Raw genomic sequence first — 20,952 nt, 5'->3', positions numbered from 1 at the left:
AACCAGTAGGCCACGGCTGTCCCCATTCTGAGGTGCTGAGGCGTTAGGGTTGGGCGATGTCCCCTTAATTGGCGTTTGACGATGTGTACAGTAGAACATCACGATGGACGATGATATGGTGGGGGTAGTGTAATATAACACTATTATATGTCTGTACAGAAATCAATTTCAACTGTACAGAAACCAACTCAATTTTCTACAGAAAATGACATAGCCTACAGTTACACAGCATATTATAGGGTACATGTATGGCCTGATCAAAGTGGACAGCTAAGAGACATAGGCTACCGAAGCTGTGTGCAAGATCTGCTCTAGTGAAATCCGTGTGAATGGACAGACAACCAACACTTGTGTGTTCAACAACCAGCGGAATATTCCACATTGGCAGCTTTCGCTGGGACTAGCAAAAAAGCTACTACTACTAGCCTACTATCGCGGCCATTCACTCATCTAAAATCTTCAGTGGTCTGTACCTCATACGCAACGCATCTCACACCACGTTATTACCGGCCATGCCGACTATGAGCAGGGGCAGCAGAAAGGAAAAGTAAGGGGCTGCGATTGTACAGTCCAGGTTACTGGGGGCAGGATGCTTTCTTTAAATGCGAAATGCTTTCTTTACATGCTGCATATGCATCAGTCCTAAGCTTAACATTTTTATGTTTTAGCCTATGTGAAAGCAGGGTCTATAGAATAAGTTTGTGTCTGGCTTGTGGGGGCGTGGCTTCACGATGGTTGCTTTCCATCGTGATGCCGTTCAACCATCACAATGGACGATAACATTCCCCATCTGCCCAACCCTATGATGCGTATGCCTGTGTTAGGTGCTATGACACAGTGTCACACGAGGGCTGCTAGAGGGGTCAGAGGTCAGCTCACCTCTGACGTCTGCTGGCTGTTCAGGTCTGCAGATGGAGGCTCTGACTCAGAGCTCTGGGAGCCTCCCTTCCCAGGAGTCTGGGGAGAGGATGGAAACACAGACATTCAACTTTTAACAATTTAAAAACCAAGGCATCATCACTTCCTATTCGAATAGTATTGCAGGGTATGACCCATAGGCACTTAAGACGCTAACATTGTTATGTAAATAGATCAGGGATCGATGCACACACTCTAGACTTTTATGAAATGTATAGCCTACCTTTTATAACATAATTCTAAATGTACTTCATCCATACAATGACTGCATCCTTGTTCTAGTTTCTGGTCACAATAAACTACTCTAATTTATGCCTACAGAGCAATTACTATTGAATTTGAGTTTAAAGGAGGGACAGAAAATTGAGTGGAGAGAGAGGGAGCAAGTGATAAAGAGACAAGGAAGGGATTTGACAGACATGTCAGCTCAGATCATACATGCCCAGTTGTTCTCGGGTGCTGGGCTCCGTGGGGCAGGCGTGCTAATGAGCTACTGGCTGTGAGCTGACGGCTGAGGGGCCTGGCACCGAGGTCAAGACTGAACCTGGCTGGCTAAGAATATTCCGTCTTCAATTTCTCTCTCACACATACGCAACTGGGAGCTGATTCCCAGTAGTACTCAGCAAGAGGAAAAATAATATTGGCCTTTAGCTTTACTGGATCAGATGCACTCTAGTAATTGGCTGAGGCAAAAAAAAAAAAAACAGGATAAGAGTTCACACAGCTTTCCCATTACTGACATGAAAATGAGCCACTCTCCTATGCACTAGCCTACTTCCTCTGTGACTGAGGAAAGGGCTTGAGTGACACTGGCATAGGGAGGACGACCTTGTGCTTTTACTCGGTATGGCCGTCACCCAGGGGTTATCTGAGGACACATGCAATCCATGGTGGTGTAACGCAACACTACGGAGAGTCAGTTGTCTTACCCTCACCAAATTATGACCTTGACAACCCAAACACCCACAATATATAAAGACAGGCAGACCTAACCCCCACAATGAATCAGTTTACTCCTCCTCTAGGGTAAACTGTGACCATAAGAAACTCAAAGGCACCAACTCACTCTTTGGACTCATACACAGACCCATCAACTCACTAGACATGCATTGGGATACTGTAAATTGACTGAAGGATGATTTTCAATAACGTTTAAATAATTACACAGTAACAGACTGATATTTAGGAATAGGGGCGGTGGTAGTGAAGTGGTTTTAAGGGTAAAGTTGTGGGTTCCACTCACAGCTTCCACCGTTGTCCCATTGAGCAAGGGACTTAACCAAAAGTTTCTCTGGGGACAATGTAATCCCTTGTAATATAGTTGATATACCAGTATAAGTCACTTTGGACAACAGTGTCTTCCAAATGAATATGTAAATGAAACAAAAAGTCACCCCAAGCTCAACAGATTTTTCAATATGGAAAATTCATAGTTATTATTCATTGGTGAGTGTGATGCAACTTAAATCACTGTTACTAACAAAGCATAAGGTAACCTCCTTTAATCACCTGACTGCTGTTGTACCAGAAGAGAATTCTAGGACACTGCAAGACTGCCAGCTGGTAGGTTTACATTGTTGTTTGTGGTAATTAATGGTTTCCAAATCATACACTCTGACACACTCATACACTCTGATACACTGATAACTCTGGGTCATAGATCATAAAGTAGTTTTTGTAACTGATCATGAGTTACTATGGGACTAATCCCTTTTGACAACTGTCGGTAGTGGCTGGACGGAGTCATCCCTATTTTCCCCAGGTCCTATGTTCCCCGGGTCCTATGTTCTCCGCTCGGGGTTAGGGTTAGGGTTATGGTTAGGGGTTTAAAAAAAGGGTCCTATGTTCCCCGGTCTCATACAAAGCGGGGGACATAGGACCCGGGGAACATAGGTACGCTCCCGGCTGGACAAAGTCCTGTGGGAATTTACATATAATTATGCAGGGAGGGGCCTTTACACATAATTGTAAACACTGTAGTTTCCCCCTGTTTGAAATGAAAGAGTTGTTAGTGTTAGCATTGCCTAGAGCTTTGTTTTGGTGTATGTAACGTTAGGTGGATTACTTATGTTGGCATCTGGCAAGCAAACCACGATAAGTGGCTAGTTAGCCTACGTTGCCAGGTAGGTAGGGTAACTATTATCTAATGTTAGCTAGCTTGTAGCAAAGGAGTAGCCACTGCAAAAGACACTTGCGCTGACATCTTTATGTAAACTGCTTAACAGTGTTAGTGTTATCTTGCGGCTTCTGTTAATATTTTCTCCGTCCTACTTTTAGTGGCACAGAAACAAGCTTTTAGCTGTTTCACATTAGCAATGCTATACCCTAATTTCATGCTATGACGTTGGCAAACGTTAGGTGCTCTTGAACTACAGGGCAATAGAATGTTGAAATGCAGTCACGAGGTCTTGTGACTGCTGCTTGCATACACCATTCACACAGGACGTCAACAAATGCACTGACAATCTGGTTTTAATGTAAAGGACCATCCAAACATTAGCTATTAGCAGCTAGACGATGTTTGTTGCTTACAGTAGCGTCTTGACATCTTACTAGGTGAGGGTGCTACCAGAGATGCTAGCCAGCTAGCTAACGTCCCACCCACCCGTTAATATCAGATGGCCACTCGGTCCAATTCAACCAGAGCTATCCATATTACATTCACTTGCCCTTTGCGTCAGGATTTGAATAAAACCCCTACATTCAGAGACCCCCTTGTTTTACTTTCTATCTATAGAGCATTAATTAACTTTATCGGTCTGACGCTTAACTATGAATACGCGAAGACGAGGAAGGGTATGTTGGGCCTACTAAAGGAGACCGAATGAATCCAAACATTGCACGACCAAAACACTAAGACAGCGACAGGCGACTAAGCGCAGAACACTTACCATTTGTAATATCCGTCTGAGCATGATGCTGTTACGTCTCTATTTACCAATAGAGAAAAATACCACGTAGTTTCAATAAAACTTTTCCTAATGTTCGCTTTCAGAAACACCTGACCAGACTGCCCGCGACAGCCTCAGCAGCACTGGTAGGCGTGGCTAGTGTGGGGCGGGTGGCGCTGTTCAAGATACTCAAACTGTAAAAAATTAAACAAACCATACAACTCATTTAGTTGAAGGCTAATATCATTGCTTTCCCTTGCAACTGACTCCAAGTGGGGAAAGGTCATGTAAAAATCCACTAAGGTGGTGGTGAAGTTTGCCTACTGGAGGGGACATGCAGATAAACAGTTGTAGGGATTCTTTCATTGACCTCTGTCTGGAAAAAATGTGTATGGAAATATACTGTATGAACAGAGTTAATGTCCTTTTTTCTCCATTGACGACACACTTGATTATTCTTCAAGAGGTTTAAAATGTTCAGTCAAAGACAAGGCTACTCCAAGAAGCAAAATGTGCTGTTGACATGTCAGTCTGCTGTAGGCTATAGGCCAATCATTGATGCTTAAAAAAATTGAGCGTGTATTGTGTAATGAAATAATACAAATACATCTTTATTGTACATCAAAAATTACTTTATACAGTCATTGATAATGTTAGTCAAAGAAACCAGTTCTTTCTGGTGTAAGGCAAACTCAAGCACTAGGCTACTTCATGCTCATGAGCACTAACATATTGGCAACCAACATTTGATTAGGCCTACACAGATATTTTAATTATGCAATGTAAGATTGCATTTAAACCTCAGAATGAAAATAGGCCATTTTCTATGAATTTGAATGAATCGGCCAATGTGGATTTTGTGCATGCTATCACAAAAATGGTAAAATAATGGTAGCCTATTTTCTAAGACTAAAATGACAAGATATGGTTTCATTACTTTTCAACCGTTTGTGTCATTGTGAATGTTTGAGCACATTCCATTTTTCCATTTCCTTCAAAAACGTCCTTTTGCCCAGCTGTAATGAACACCCCTGTTTCATAATTCTCCCTGCAAAGCACAGTATGTAATTGTGAATATCTCAATTTAAGACCATGATGTGGGACTATTTCCTATATTGAGTTCAAACTAAAATGGCAACATATTACAACTAAACTAGCTGATGTAAGTAGAAAAATGGACATCTCTTAGCTTTAGAGCCACCAACTAAGATCTTCACCATTTTGTGCATTGGCCATATATTAAGGGATGAAATCCTGAAGGTAAGAGTTGTGGAGGATATGGAGATCCCTCTTCAAGGCTTTTTCCTGGTATAACATGATGCTGCTTGTGAATCCCAAGGTCATTTAACTGCCTTTCAGACCCGGTAAAGGCTATTTTGGTCAAGGGGAACATATTACTGATTTGCCCCTCCCTATGTGAGAATCTTCAATTCAATGTCACTGCTATGTTTGTTAAAGCTACAGGCAATAATTTTTGGAGTGCATAAACAAGCTAGCATTGATAGTGAATACAAAGTCTACTGTGCATACAATTAAGGAAGGGAGTACATACGTTGGCCAGGTCTGGTAAACGTTAATACATAATGCCAATGATGTTTAGGCCTACAGCAGCTTTGAAATACTTTGAGGTAAAATATATATAAAAAACTACTGTCATTTTATTTTTCACAAGCATTACAGACTGTCAGACCAAATGTAACTTGCATGGCAAAATTGAACACTTTACTCTACTCACACTCCAACACAGTATTCACTGACAAACAAGGCATTCCAAACAGCTAAACGTTTTCAACCACCAAAACTTTGCCATTTTCCCTAAACATTCCATTGTAATACAATCTACTAAAATCCTACAATGGTGCACTGGTCTACCATTTCCAGTCATGAAACCAAGAAAAAAAGTCACTGTAGAAATTCACAAGTGCCCAAAAGAATATAAATACAGCTTGTATGATGTCCATACATGTCCAATTCAGTTTCATTAAAAAGGTACCAAAGCAATGTAGCCCTGTCTGCATATCACACATAAATCATATCCGCAACATCAACTTGTTTGGCTGGAGAGAATAGTAAAAAATCTGTAAGTAGGCTACTACAATCTGAATGAGGCCACTTAGAGGCCCAATGAAGGCATTCTTAAACTCTATTAGTTAGTATTTCCTTTGGTTTCTTGAAGTCTCAAAAAAAAAGTTTAAAATAGTAAACGAAGAAGCCCATCATGCAGGTAAAAAGTAAAAAGTCTCTTTGTTCAGTCCGCAGCAGAGTGCTTCTGTTGTAGAGTTTTTTTTGGCGACCCCCCGCCACCCTTTGTGGCTGTCCTATCTGTGTACGTGGGTCTGGCTGCAGTCCTGTGAGGGCGTGACGTGGTGGGGAGCATTGTCGTCCTGGGTGACCGTCTCCTGACTGTTGCCATTGGAGGGGCTGCAGTTAGCCGTGAGCTTGCGGAGGTACTCGGCGTGGACAGGCTTGTGGCACTGCAGCACACGGATCGCCTCGTCTATCTTGAACCACTTCCTTTTGCGGCCTGCCAGAGCAGAACACTTGATTAATCTGACCCCAAGATCTCCAAAGTATACTTAACCATGGAAATATCAGGCCCTGCTGACAGTTATTTAAACTAAAGGGAATTAAAGGCTTGTTACACTCCATGTAGAGTGAAATGAGGTCTAATTTAGTGGATCATCATCATAAATAAACAGGTTAATGTCCCATGAAGAGCTGCATGACCTAAATTGTAGCTGAACTTTAAGACCCTTAAATCGACCCTTTCCCTATATACAGTTAATTAGATCATTCATGTGTACCCATATTGTAGACCTCTCTCAATGCAGTAACATCTGGCACTATGGAACAGATAGAATGTGCAGTGCACATTATTGCCATCTAGTGGTTCACAAAGCAAATATAAGGGAAATGTTGCAAATAATACCTTGAATGTTTCTTCTGGTGTCACACATTGTAAAGCATTTTACAGTAGAACACATTTCACCTTTTTATACTTACTTATAGACTTCCAGAAGAGTTAATTGCAAAGTAACTTTAAACTTCAAATTTAAATGCATCAATATGTATAATGTAGATATATCATCAGTTTAGTAAAGTGAAATGAAAGAAAAACAAGTAAACTTCCCCACAGGTTGAAAATAAAATAAAATAAAATAAATAAAGCTGATGGTGTTTTTTAAGCTTGACAAGGGGGTCCCTCGTTAGTGTATCGTCCTCAGTCCCACCTCATCCATCCACCCGTCCTCAGTCCCAGGATCATGCACCCACCTTTACATCTAAGGCCTACACTAAATATAAACACATTAGTTTGTTTAATTCAGTATCTTTCTGATTGCACCATCCAATTGTAGAAAACAAGCATGCCTAGCAAGCAACCACTGCCCCTCCTTCCCAATGAACAAACTCGTGTCTATTTATACAAGCAAGTGGAGTGAAGGATTACCAGGTTTTTTCTTTCCACACCATCTACAAATAGTCCAAGTTTTGAGTTACATGTTCTCCTGTCACTCTCTATTTTTAAAACTCTTTAACAACTGCAAAAAATGCAGCAAGTATTTTGTACATCATTTCTGGGGTTAGTAATCATGTTCTCATCTGAGAGCAATCACAACAGATAATAAAACCGTAACCTGAATCTCGAACAGTCATACTTTTTTGGGATAACTGATGTCAACTTATTGGCTTGGTATCAGACGTTCTAACAAGAGATGACTAATGCCTTTTTTTACTAAGAGTCCATGAAGTAATCACTACCTCATGCATGACAGGATTATTTTGGGTGTCTTTTCATGTTTTTCCAAGTTCGGGAATTATCCCTGATTTATGTCTTCCAAAAATGATTCTCCAAATAGTTTACTTCCCGTCAGACAATTTAGACAAGCATAGATCAACTGTTTAGATGTCTTTTGGCTCCCCTGAGTCAAGCCCCAATTCAAATCTTGGTGTAAAAGTGTCAGACATGGCTCAAGTAGGATGCTGGGTGGATAATTACCGATGTTGACTGAGTCTTCCCAGTCTTCAAGCATCTCGGTCACCGTGAGGACGTACACATACGTCCTGTGTTTGCTGTCCTGGTTCTGCTGTTGGGAGAGGACCAGAAATTAAGTGAAATGGTACACTTAGGATAGTACTACTCTCACTCACACACACACACAACACAATTAGAGCCCCACACAACCTATTTCTCCTCATATTTGTTTATTTTTTTTAAATAGCCCAAAAACATTTGGATCTGCTTGAACAAACAAGCATACACACATACAATATACTTAACAACAACATAATTCAAAGGAACTCCAGTGTTCTTATTACACCATTATTATTATTACGTAATGTAACTTAATATGGATCACAAGACTTGCCTCAAACACCCCCAGGAGTCTTCCCAGGGTGCCTCTCACTCCAGCCTGGACAGACATAAACATGGAACAACAACTAAGATATCCAGCCATGGAAAAGCACTTAACACCAACAATCCTCCTCAATCCATGTCTGGTTCATTTTACAGAGAGATTTAAACTTGAGCCTTTAAGTTGAGACGTGTTTTTTGCGGCAAATCACTGCTATGCTGCACAAAGATTCCATACAACAAATTTGAAAGAAAGAAAGAAAGAAAGAAAGAAAGAAAGAGATTAATTTGCCCCCCTTGAGAGAATGCATTAAGAAACAAATTTGTTGACAGTGTGAGTGACAAACACTGAGTGAAAGTTGTAAGGATGCCATCATGCAAATGACACAAATGTAAATGCAGTGTTTAGTTGTTCTTTTATAATAAGGGTTATGTTGTCACACTGTTTGACCTGGGGGGTATTCCAGAAAGGAGGTTTAACAAACACCGAGATAAAACTTAACCTCTGGATTGTCTGAACCTGTGGCTACTAAACCCGAGCTGTCGGTTCCAAAACACCGGTTACCAGTTAGTTTAATCAACCCTGTGTTAGATAACCTAGAGTTGTGCGCATTCACAGCGAACTTATAAGGGGCATTATCTATTGAGAGCATCTGAAAATAGAAGTGGCCTATGACCTATCCATTCGACCTTAAGGACATTCTGAAAAAGCCAAAGCCCGTTAATTCAAGCTCACCAGCTAACACAGCCTATCGTGTACATTTGGAAAACTTAATAAGTGATGCTGACCTGCCAGTTGGTGAAACTACACTTTAATGATCCTCTTGGGTTTGTGTCCAGGAAAACAAATGAAGTTGCGCAGGAACTGCTTTAGCGCAATGCAAACTTTAAGCACCGAACGACAGCTTGCCGATATTCTCTGCGTCTTTAACACTACAAAAACTCCCAGTCGGAGAGCGTGTGTAGCCTATTAAAAAAAAACATTTTATCCCAAATGCCATCAGCATTCTTAACCAAACTTGGTGACAACACGCATACCCGGCTGAGCTGTTATGTAGTCTATATTTAAACATATTTATTAATTGTCTATATGTTTTCCTTTTTTTGTACTGTACTTGTTTTAATTATAGGCATCTTCAATGTGTCTGAGATGTTGTTTGTCCATCTGTCTGGTGAGCCAAAGACAAATGTCCACTGTGGTGTAGGCTAACTAGCCTACATTAAAGATTTATTTTATTCTATTCTAATCCACCATGCATAATGTAGGGATGGAGAATGCTTTTCAAGTAGCCTATATTTAGGATCCAGCTGAAAAACTCTAGCGCTCTTGAAAAACTCGTTTGGAAAACAATGGATATATATAGATATAAGGATATAGGATAGATATAATAGGCCATCATGTGATTTCGTGGTCTTATCGCCCTCTCACGGTGAATTGCACGGATGAATATTACATGATTTTGTGCGTCTTTGTCAATCGTACCTTCGTCAAAATGAAATGCCATTGTGTGACAAGTGTAAAAAATAGCGGCCTGGTTGATCATGCACTGAAATAACCTAATAACATAACATAATTGAACATAACCTGAACAAAACCTACCCCCTAACAGGTTAAGTTCAGAGCCTATGTTACCATAGTTACTTACCGGTACATAGCCTGATCATTTTTGAGCTTTCTGGAACTGAAATCCCAGGTTTACCGTTTACTCTGGGTTTACATACCCAGTTAAGTTCAGAGCCTATGTTACCATATAGACTGATCATATTTGAGCGTTTTGGAACTGAAATCCCAGGTTTACCGCTAACTCTGGGTTAAGATACCCAGTTAAGCCAGTTGAACCTGCTTTCTGGAATACACCCCTGGCCTTTGGCGTGACGTGGAGGAGATAAAAGGGGACATGAGTCTAATGATGACACCAAGGCCCTGTGCTCCCCAACTGGGGCTGATCTCACTGGCTTAACAAGGGGATGACCAAACTCTCACACTGAGAAGCAGCCAATCCTCTGGTATTCACCATTACATGTACAAGCACACGCACACGCACACGCACACACACACACACACACACAGTGATTGAGCCACACACAGACTGTAGCTCTGCCAAGACTGAGTGTTCCTGACAGTGGTGTGTTTTCACAACACGACGGCAGCACAGCCTAAACGGGTGTAAGGCACACCTGCAGGGGAACATGATGTCTCTGCTCCGTTGGGAGCGCACACAGGCCAGCACGAGGGGAGGCCAGGCGAAGACTGACGGGTGAGACCAGGACGCCGCGATGAGACTCGAGCTGGCCCCTGCATAGCCATGCGTCGCCACATTCCCCAGCGCATATCCAGAGTTCTACAGCGAAGCAACACTACCCTGGGCAGCCATTTGCACTGATCTCCCCCACAGAGACCCCAGGGCTCCAATTCATGGTGCAGTGTAGAAGCTCGGATCTGAGGGTCTGATCGACCTTTCAGTTCAACCTCAAGACTTAGGAAGGGTAGCGGGGGTGGATAAAATATGGCTCAGGGCTTATCAGCTCTGCTTGAGGAAGAGGGGCTCATCTCCACTTCAACCGGGGGGCTCCTCGAATAAAACAGAAATATGAGGCAGAATAGTTCTCAGGTCCCAGGTCGTATATTTTCTGAGCCCCTCCCCTGGCCGGTGCCCTGCCCACACTCTGAGCATGCCAGGCCTGGCACAGGGCCACAGCTAATGGCCGGATCCCATGGGCCTTGTGATGCTGTAACTCACTCACACTTTATAGTCTACCCTAGGGCCTCCAGGAGCTTCGCTTACAGCCCCTGAGAGAGAGAGAGAGAGAGAGAGAGAGAGAGAGAGAGAGAGAGAGAGAGAGAGAGAGAGAGAGAGAGAGAGAGAGAGAAAGAGAGATCCCTCGAAATTTTACTTATAGAAGCTACTCTAGCTGGAAAGGTTTTTTATATGTAGTCAATTACAGATGATCTGCATAGTATTTGAGCGATCCATGAAAGGACTAAATTATTTCTACCAAAGGCTTGATTTAGATCCCATAACGAAACTGAAGAGCTTTTGTGCAACATCTTGGTAATCTTAGCATTTCGCGGCAATTGGGCTAAATATGTTATCAAGGGCAACTTCCACAGCTTTCAACAAGACTGACTTAGCTACTCTTTATATAGCCGGATATGTCCCCAGCATCATTATTCATCACACCTGCTTTTAGGCCACCTGACCTCACCATACAACAGATTCACAGCAGCAGGGACCTTGGCACTTGTCCGAACGTAAACCCAAATAGGGTCAAAATGCACCGCAGCGGTCTCACATGGAGAAAATATTCACATTCTGGATCCCACACTGTAGGTTCCACCATGCCGCCCATGTGAGTAGACTATGTGTTTGTGTGTATCTCTGTGTGTGTGTGTGTGTGTGTGGGAGAGAGACTGACTCCTCAGACCCTATTCAGGGATGTGTCAAGGACTGCAGTAACAGGACACGTTCTCCAAATGTCACTGCAATGCTTTACAGCTGTCAACAGATTACTCTCCTGGAACAGTTTCTCCTCAGCTCTTAAGATCTTGTAACAAGCGCAAGCGCCTCCTCTAATCAGCCTCAATACCATTACCCGGGTGTTGCCCTGGCAGCGGACACACCAGAGCAGGATTCAGGTCCTGGTCCGATCGCTCATCTCCCCGGCCTGCGGTTGCCGCTCTCTTAGCGACGTCCACTTGGCTTGGCCGCGCTCCGCTCTGCTCTACTCTCTCGGTCAGCACTCCGTTGGCTGCCGTACAGTTGTGGCTCCTGTAATGTTAATTGTTTCCACAGGCTGTGCGCGGAGCAATTCGGAGCGGTCAGGCGACGTAGAGGCCAGCGCTTCTGGACGCTGCAGGGGTGGGAGAGGCTGCTAGAGCCAGCTGCTGGCACACAGAAATAGTCCTGACCTGTCCAAGCTGTGTAACTTGTGTGTGTGACGAACAAGCCATCCTTTCCAACAATGTAGGAGGCGTCAACCATCATTATTTATATTTCATTCCAGGTAGTAGCGTAGTTATTTACAAAATATAAAATCAGGTAACACACTGTCTGCTACTTAAAGACTGAAAAGACATGATATTGTTACAGAATGACAGAAAACGATGAAGATCAATACAAATGTGATGATGATGAGTATTCTCACCTCTTCATACACCTCCCGTACAGCTGCTCCACAGGGCTCCTCCTCTGGTTCCATTCCTCCTCCTGGAACTATCCACTGGTCTGGGTGTCGACTACTGCTCACAAGTAGCACCTAGAGAGAGAGGGGGGATGGTGGAGTTTGGGGCACGTCAGAACAAACACCCAGTGTCCAGTACCTGTGTCTGTAGGTTTTAACTAAATCTTCCACTTCATTGCATAGCACATCTGAAACCAATAAACCACCAAACAGACTAAATCCCTTTTCCCACTACCTGGGCCAACAGCAGCCAAAACGCCTTGACGCTATACTCAACTGTGTGTGTGCGCACGCATGTGTGAGTCTGTATGTGTCTTGTTATCGCTTGCAGCCAAAGAGCAGGGTTTAAGCCTGTGGTGCGGCACAACCTCATAACCCAGCTGGATGACGCGGTGCACTGTAAACCATGCGCTCGCGTCCAAAGTTTGCAATCAATCATATTAAAGCACAGTGGGAATTAGAGGAATTAGGATTCGGCCTGCGAGGCTGGTGGTGGTTTCGCTCCAGCACAGCTCCTCGGCAGTCTCATAACTCAGCTGTGCTCAAGCAAAACCGCTCAGCAGCTGAAACAAACAACAACATAAACAACATAAACATAAACAAGACCTTAGTGGTACAACAGAGCTCATCCTCTCGCTGTGTCTTTATGCTCGTTCTGATCTCATGTTATTCGTCAGTTTCTTCTTCCAATCCCAGTCCTTACTTTCTAGCAAATCCCAGTCCTAGGAAAAAGCCACACATCTAGAGTAGCTTTTTCAATGATAAAACATTCTCAGTTAACTATCCTGCCACCCATGTAATGGTCCTGGTTGCAAATCCTATTGCAAGCCAATGGGTATTTAAGGCTTGAGACCCTCCACTTGTCAGGTGGTGAGGCCTCTACACTTACAGGGACCCCCATCCCGCTCTTCTGCAGGGTTTACTCCATACGCTGCACCAGGCCTCATAAATAACCAATGGGCAGCAGCTGCAGAGGGCCCGCTGGGGAAAGCCCACTTAAGCCAAGTGGAAGTGACCCCGGTGGGGTGGACAGGCGGATCAGCAGGTCCCTCACTCATCCAGATGTTCACGTCACACACCGCGACTAATTCAAGTTCAACTCAAGTTGGTATACTAGAAAGACATTCTGGAGCGTTCATCTTGGACCTGAAGGCTACCACAAATCAGAGGAAAAGAGTGGAGGGTGGGAGAAAGATCAGAGAGGAGTTACGAACGAGTGATCAGTAGAATGTGAAGAACAGATTTGTCAAAGCAAGGGATGTGCGTCCAGCAGCCAGGCTTTGGCAGAGCAGAGAGGCCTGTGTGCCCGTGAATGAGCCCATCCTCTGTGACGTGAATCCAACGCCCCAAACACAATGAAGAATGCTGGCACTCTTCGCAGCTTTTTTTTCTCCAGGAGGGAAAAAAGGAAAACATGGTCATTTGACTCTCTGCTGCGCCTGGTGTTACACTGACATACTTCAAGGGACCCCCTGACACAAACTCAGAGACACACACACACACACACACACACACACACACACATTCATGCCTCTGGAAGCATGTGCACATGCTGGGCCTGCATGACTCCTGCCAGAGGATACCCTGACAAACAGATGTGGGCATGTGTATGCCCATGTATGTATATGTTTGTGTGTGCAGAAAAACAGGCCCTAGACCCAGTCCCACAGGTTTGCATTTCACAACCATGAGGTGCCGGCTCATCAGACAGCAGTGAGCGCAGGGCTCAGTAGCCTCCCGTCCCGAGACCAAAACGTAGGAAGGTTTTTATAAAGGGATTAGGTCTTTCATTAGCATTTCCTATGGCACTACAGAGATCACGGGGCCAACAGGGCAACCTCAGACCTCTTCCGAGACCTCGGCCACAGCTTGTGAAATGTCTTGGCCCCGTGTGAGGCACCGACAGAGCCCTCCAATCAGCAGCCACCAATAACCACTAATGCGGAGCCCCTCCAATGTGTCATGGCCTTTAAAAACCGGTCCTGCATATTAACATGATATATAATTACTGCTCAGGAGCTCAACGGGAATGTGTGTTTACGGTGTTGGATCACAAGTGGCAAGGCAGAGGCAACACATGACGCAACAGGCCTCACACACTCGGTCGGAATCTTGGCTGTAAAAAAAGCCCCCGGCTACCACCCCTTCTGTGATGCAAGTTTGCCACAATATTTACGGGAATGTGTGCAATGCTGTGCCGAGTAGGAGAGCAATAATAGCCAAGGCAAGAAAAACACTGGGCCCAGAAATAACTCCCCTCTGGCTCAAGAGAGTCCGACAGACTCCCAGCAGTGCAAGGAGAAAATGAAAATCTCTCTCGAAACCAGGTTCACATTTATTACAATAACAGCCCCTCCCCCCGAGGGTAGATAAGGTAAAGGTAAGCATTCCTTTAGGCTGTGGGCTTTTGGGTTCTGGTTGATTCTGTGAAATCACTGCAATTCTGTGCTCCATCTGCACCTTCTTATTAGATTAAATACAAAACACTGCTGTGAGCGTGACACACCATTAGCGCTGTGGTATCAAATACAGAACACAATAAATACAAATAGGATGCAAGACATAACACCATAAACAGACCCAACATACCACTACTGAGAATTCAATGCCATGATAGCCGGGTGGTTAACAGAACGGTTTCTCATACTTGTACTCTGTGCTCTTGTGCACCGAAACCATTTCCCTCATGGAGGCAGTGAGACCCATCTGTGGCTTGGACAGCTTTCATCCTGTATAATTTTCTTAGCTCTCCTCAGGAACTGTTTAGTGTAAATAGCTTTGAGTGGGGGAAGCTCGACCCCGATGGATTACTGTGCAGATAGCACTTCCCTCTGCTGTGCCTTCTGGTTTTGACTGGTAGTGTTGCCAAGCCATGTGGTGATACAGCACATTGAATTGGTTTTAACAGCACAACAATAAAAGTGCCTAAGAAAATGGCGGCTCATAATGAATCTTTTTAGCCATTTGGATTAGAAAGGGTGCCATTCTGCTTTCCTGACCTGCATGTTCTACCTCTGGTTAACGTCCAGTAATAGAAAGGAGCACACTTTAGGCTTCAGTGTCATTGACAGTGAAGAGGAATCATCAATCTGCATCTTGTAGTCCACGATCATCTCTTTTGTTCTTGCTACATCTAGAGTAAGAGAATGAAGCACTGTACAAAACATTCACACATTAACTATAGACTATTACTGATAATTTGGCTCGTGGTTAGCTTTAACCAAAGGCTATATAGTGAGTTGGTGGCATCTGTGTAAATAATTCTGTTACTAGACTGTATTAAACAACTTCTACAAAAAAACAAAAAGTAAACTGATACTAGGTTTGCAAAAACCTAAAGAGAGTTATTACTGCACTTGTAGTGAGGAACCACGGTGTTCAAAAATAGTTGGTATTTATGAACCAACACAGGCTGATACTGGCTTTAGTGTAGATGGGCATGTGGATTTCTAAGGAGGTAAAGAGGGCATTAAAACAGGAAAACTTAGTACAAGTCACCTCCAAACTAATGGGTGACAATGCACCCCACTCTCTCCCTCTTTCTCTCCTCACACACTAGCACCAGCATGCTCCCTCTCCCTCGTCCACACACTCTTTCTCCCTGGGACTCTGGCACAAACAAGCCTTTGGAAAAGCACTGGATCAGCAGTTGTCTTTCTGCATGAGAACTGAAGCTTAGTGGAACAGAGGCCAGGGCTAGAGCTGTGGCACGTCCACCTCCGCCCAGCCGAGCCCCCACTCTCTGGTAAACAAGCCAGACCAGACAGACAAGCTAGTTTAACACGTGTGCTTTCGAACATTTCTGTCCGACATACAGACCCATCTATGGCACAGAGGATACCCATAGTCTCCCACAATGTCAACACTGAGGCAGACTATAGGGCATCTTATCAGAAAGGTAACTGCTAAACAACATTAACACCAAAAAAAAAAAACATGTATATAAGCATGTATGTGTCTAAGACTCAGAACAGGTCTACTCATGTTAACAAGGAAGGTCATTAAAAATGTTTAAAAAGTTGAGAGACTGTCATTATAGCTAATCAGGACAATAGACAGAACTGTGCCACTGGACAAATCCACCTGCTTTGTCAAAGCTTCTTGATAAAAGACGATGTGTGGGGCAGTCATGACGTCAAAGGTCCACTCCGCTCTCTTGAAACACTTACGGCTTTAATCTGAAGTGGCTTCACGCAGCTACAGTATGTAGTGTGACAGGGAGAGGGAAAGAAAGACAGAGAGAGAGAGGGAGCAAGTTTATCAGAGAGCGAGAGTGAGGTGGGAAAGAGAATATGTCCGGGGGCCGCTAGAGCCTCCGGCCTGGTTCTATAAATTGCAGTTGATAGGTCATTTGGTGCTGTAGTACATAGTGTAACTTGCTCAGCACACCTCCAAGTCCCCGCCCCCCGCCAACACATGCAGAAGCCTAGAGAGATGGAGGCCTTGTTGCGATGCAGACCATTTGGGGTCAAAGGTGCCCATACCCTTTGGGCCCCACAAAGCACTTAATAACAAAAGTGTCACACAGATGTTTTTTTTTTTTTTTCAAATACAGTATTGACCTTCTGTGTATGAGAGCAAGACAGGCATGGCATTGAACTTCAGGTGTAACTTTACATTTGAATTCAAACCTTGCTTCTGTGCTGGATACTAATGCACTTGTACATGGCAATGTGTCTGTGACGTACATCATCTCAAGAGTTTGTCTTCAACCATTAGAAAACACCTCCGCGGTGCCCGGGCACATGACTTCATAACATGTGGTAGTATTTTTAGACTGCAGTGTAGTCCCTCTTGAGGAGCGGGTTACAAAACACCAAGAGTGCAAACTGTCATTAACACTCAAGAAAAGTTTCCAAGTCATGTATTTCTTCCATCTTTGGGATTTTATTTTCTCTTTTGAGAGCCACCACACAAGCACATAAAACACAAAGCCAGTGTTCTGACAAAAGGCGGTTTCTACACTCCGTTTCCAGACTCTAAATCATAACCTGACCTTTTGGTGAACCAAAGGGCAGTTTTGAATGACCCAGAGATCAGTTTTGACCAGTGTCTGGGTGGGAGCACTGAATCATATCAGTTGCCTCATCTGGGCTTTTCGGTCTTTAGCAGAACTCTTCCAGCTGATCAGCCTGGCCTGCCACTAGGGTCTAAGGTGAGAATGACTAAGCTGCTGATTTGGTAGTACTGAACCAGGATGTAACCTTTGAGATAAGTCATGTAGTAAAAGACTTTGTGATTACATGCAATTCCTTAATCAATATGATCTAGTGTACAAATGGACCATTTTGGTTATATTTGGTTTCCCTAAGAAAGTTTTCATTCTCTTGATGAGAGCGGAGTACTGTTAAAGCAAGGGTTCTACACACATTCAAAATTCTGACAATTAAACAGTGACATCAATATTTGCTATCTGATATAATCTACTGTTAGTAAAACAAGGTGTAAATGCACAGTTCTAACAGTTGCTTAATCACGTCTCTCTTTTCCACTCAGGGGGAGAGATTTGAAGCCAGCAGTGAATTTGGCACTTGATGACAGGAGCACATGTCTGGGGGACAACTTGCTGAAGTTGTTGGACTGCTGAGAAACACAAATTAAAGGCTGTCTTTCCCCGTTCAACCTTTTGCCAATCCCCAGTGACACGCTGTTTCATTACATGTTTGACACTACATGTATGCCTCTCTCTGACAAATAAAACTCCAACAATACTTGAATCCTGGTTAACCTTTACATTTGAATCCACAACACTATGTTGAGGTCTGCATTCCGAAGGCACCCCCCAAGTACAGGAGGCCTCTAGAAGATAGCCTGTACTAAGGGTGTCGCGTAAGGTTCTGATAGGGGCCCATTGCAAGGTCATCACACTCAGGGTTGGGAGCAGGCACTGTAGAGTTGAAAGGGTTGTCATGTGCACAGGAATCATGAGCTTACACTTTAAACTCACTTGCACACACCCCCCTTCCTCCTCCGAGTCAGTCTCCCAGTCTGACCGTCTTTCACCAATTATACTAAATCACCAGGTAGGCCCATTCAAAACCTGGACAGAGCTGAAAGACTTGGAAGGAACCTGTATGGGAGCTTGAGGCAACTGCATGCCGTGTGTGGTGCCCAGAGCCACATTCCCTGATGTCAAACCAACATCGGACTGAGCTTCCCAACAGGAACTACTGCTATGCTGCTATGAACTAATAAAAAATAAATGCAGGCACACCAAAAACTGACACTGGTTTCCCCCAGCCATGGTCCAGCTCCCTTCATGGGTTCAAACACAGGGAGGAAATATCACCATTGTTCTCACATCCCTAAATGTGTGAGCTGGGGAAATATTAAAACACACAACTGAACAGTTCCTGCACATGTCATCCACTGTGTGTGTGTGTGTGTGTGTGTGTGTTCAGGGGGGACGGACCAGATGATTCATATGGGCTTATTGCCCCCAGCTACTTGTTGAGAGGGTGTTTCAGTCAAATTGTCTTAAATGTTGAGCAATGTGAGAGCCAAGTGATATGATGTGGTCTTTCTGACTGTTTACAAACAATGTGAGGCAGTCCAGTGATTGATTAGTTTTACATAATTGCATAGTTTAACATTTCACAAGACATATCTGGCTACACTGCACGATATGCTACACTACAATGCACTCTGGATGTATAGGGGTGAAGAGTATCCCATGACCCATGCCACCTACGCACACCTGTATAGTGGTTAAAAAAATAATAACAATAAGATTTCGTCCGAGTTCTCATAACTTAGTATTAGGCAAGGAAACATATGGCATGGGCCTCGTAGAACTCTTCTGGAATCACTCCTTTTGAATGTTTTCGAATTTTTGCAGCATTGAGATGGGGCTACATTGTGTCTAACCAGTTGATCCACAATACTACAAAATATAGAATGTAGTCAACGGAGGAGCGTGAATAAGGACAAAGCCTGGGCTATGTGTCATTTTGAATTGCCTGGATTCAAAAGGAAAGCATGCCCAACTTACCTCGTCCTCCCGTTCGTTTTTAAAACACAAGCAGGCGGCTCGTTTTTTAAAACCCTCGCCATCGTAAGTCCTAGTCTGGTTGGGCTTAAACTTCATCATGTAGCCTATTCCAATTTTGTGTGCAGCCGTTGTGATCGAGAAGTGGGTAGCGTGTCAGCGTAGAATTCTTCGAACAAGTGCTTTGGTGGGCTAGAAATTCAGCGAATGCTTGTCTTCAACTGGTGCCGTCAAAGCGCAAAGCTCCCATCCACCACTTTCACATCGATAGCAGGCTTTCGTGGATGTCCGTCGCGCTGTTCACATCTATCCGTAGTCTTTTCCCTACCATGGTGGCTTCTTGCCGCGGTCCGAGAGCATGATCCTCCGCACAGAGGTCCCCCGCGCGAACACTCACCACTGCTGCTGACTGCTCACTGCTACTGCGCAGACGCTTTCGATCGGCTGCAACAGGATCTTCCTTTCGCATCGACGGGCGTTTAATGGATACATTGGGCAGCGAAGTGGGTTATATAGTGCTGCGTATCGTTTTCCCCAAACCTGGTCCCTCCTACATTGTACCGGTTACACGACACAATGACTGACGTAAACACTGCTCGACAGGCAAGTAGTGTTCTGTACATCGCGAATAACTGATCAGAAATACCTTAAGCTCCTCTAGTTGGTATGATCATTTTTTTTTCCTGAAACACACTGACTGTTCAACAGCTCCCTCTTGTGATCAATTCAAAGGCGTTAAATACTGACGTTTCCACTGCCCAGCTGTCCTGAACACATTCATTTCTGCTCATAACAGTTTTTCATAAGAAATCCAAAACATATCACACTGCAGATACCACCCATCATGGACCATAACACTGACAATGGCTTATTAATCAACAGATTTATTTACAGAAAGAACAAAAGTATGTATGGTGACGGTTGCTGCTTCCATTTGGGGCAGGAGTACTGTGTCCCCTTCCCACAGAAAGAATGAATTTACAAACAGTGAAGAGAATACAGACTTTTAAACCAAGGACCAATCAACAACTGAGACAAAGCCTACACTGATCTTCTACAGAACCTCCCACCCGACCCCGCCTATGACCACAAATCTCCTGCCCATAACCCCTCAGACATAGAGTCAACCTAGACGCAACCGTAGTTCTGTCCGAAACAAACAAACAAAAATCAAAACAACTAAAACTGAGAAAACAGACACGTGGGCCTAGGTGCTTTTGGATGGTGATGGAGTATGGTGGAGCGTTCAAAGAACAATTAGTACAGCAATGGCAAAGAGGTCAGAATTAAATACTACGACCCACTAGAATAACAAAATATACTTGTTTGTTTGTTTTTTCACCTTTTTTTGTCTAATACATAAACATATTCACTGCCCTTACCTTTTCCCTTGGCAGAAGTCACACAAATGTCACACACCTAAGTTAGGTCTATACACTGACAGCGGTCATAGGTTATGCACTGAATGAGATGGCCGGCTAGTGCTCTGCTCAGCCATGCCACTGCTTAATCGTTTGTTTTCAAGTCATGTATGGTTTCTCATTATTATTATTTATTAATAATATATTTTTTTTTTTTAAAAAGCCAAGCTAGAGTTTGTAATCAGTCACTATGCTTCC

General features: G+C 43.7%; 2 protein-coding genes across 6 annotated transcripts in view; both read right to left on the bottom strand.

The window, feature by feature from the left end:
• eea1 (early endosome antigen 1) overlaps positions 1–3,954 on the bottom strand; it is a 31,498-nt gene extending 27,544 nt beyond the window's left edge. For both annotated transcript variants that reach the window (XM_048256989.1, XM_048256990.1), the window contains exons 1-2: positions 3,810–3,954; positions 880–957 (exon numbers count right to left, since the gene is read on the bottom strand). In XM_048256989.1, coding sequence (XP_048112946.1) covers positions 880–957; positions 3,810–3,833 — 102 coding nt within the window. In that variant the 5' untranslated portion in view covers positions 3,834–3,954. The remainder of the gene's footprint in view (positions 1–879; positions 958–3,809) is intronic.
• Positions 3,955–5,449: 1,495 nt separating this feature from the next.
• Positions 5,450–19,941, bottom strand: nudt4a (nudix (nucleoside diphosphate linked moiety X)-type motif 4a). Of its 4 annotated transcripts, none has more exons than XM_048256948.1 (5): positions 19,337–19,941; positions 12,310–12,420; positions 8,177–8,221; positions 7,807–7,894; positions 5,450–6,333 (listed from the first exon to the last, which is right to left on the bottom strand). In XM_048256948.1, the coding sequence occupies exons 1-5, from the start codon at positions 19,433–19,435 to the stop codon at positions 6,128–6,130; spliced, it is 549 nt and encodes a 182-aa protein (XP_048112905.1). In that variant the 5' UTR covers positions 19,436–19,941; the 3' UTR covers positions 5,450–6,127. The 4 variants fall into 4 exon arrangements, with proteins under 4 accessions (XP_048112905.1, XP_048112906.1, XP_048112903.1 ...); XM_048256949.1 differs by having other exon boundaries at positions 7,807–7,891; positions 19,337–19,939; XM_048256946.1 differs by lacking the exon at positions 19,337–19,941 and adding an exon at positions 16,515–16,776.
• Between the last annotated feature and the right edge of the window lie 1,011 nt (positions 19,942–20,952).

The sequence above is a fragment of the Alosa alosa genome, chromosome 11, assembly GCF_017589495.1.
Source record: "Alosa alosa isolate M-15738 ecotype Scorff River chromosome 11, AALO_Geno_1.1, whole genome shotgun sequence".
NCBI lineage: Eukaryota > Metazoa > Chordata > Actinopteri > Clupeiformes > Clupeidae > Alosa > Alosa alosa.
Note: the sequence above shows the minus strand (reverse complement) of the source record. Positions and strands in the feature narration are given on the sequence as shown.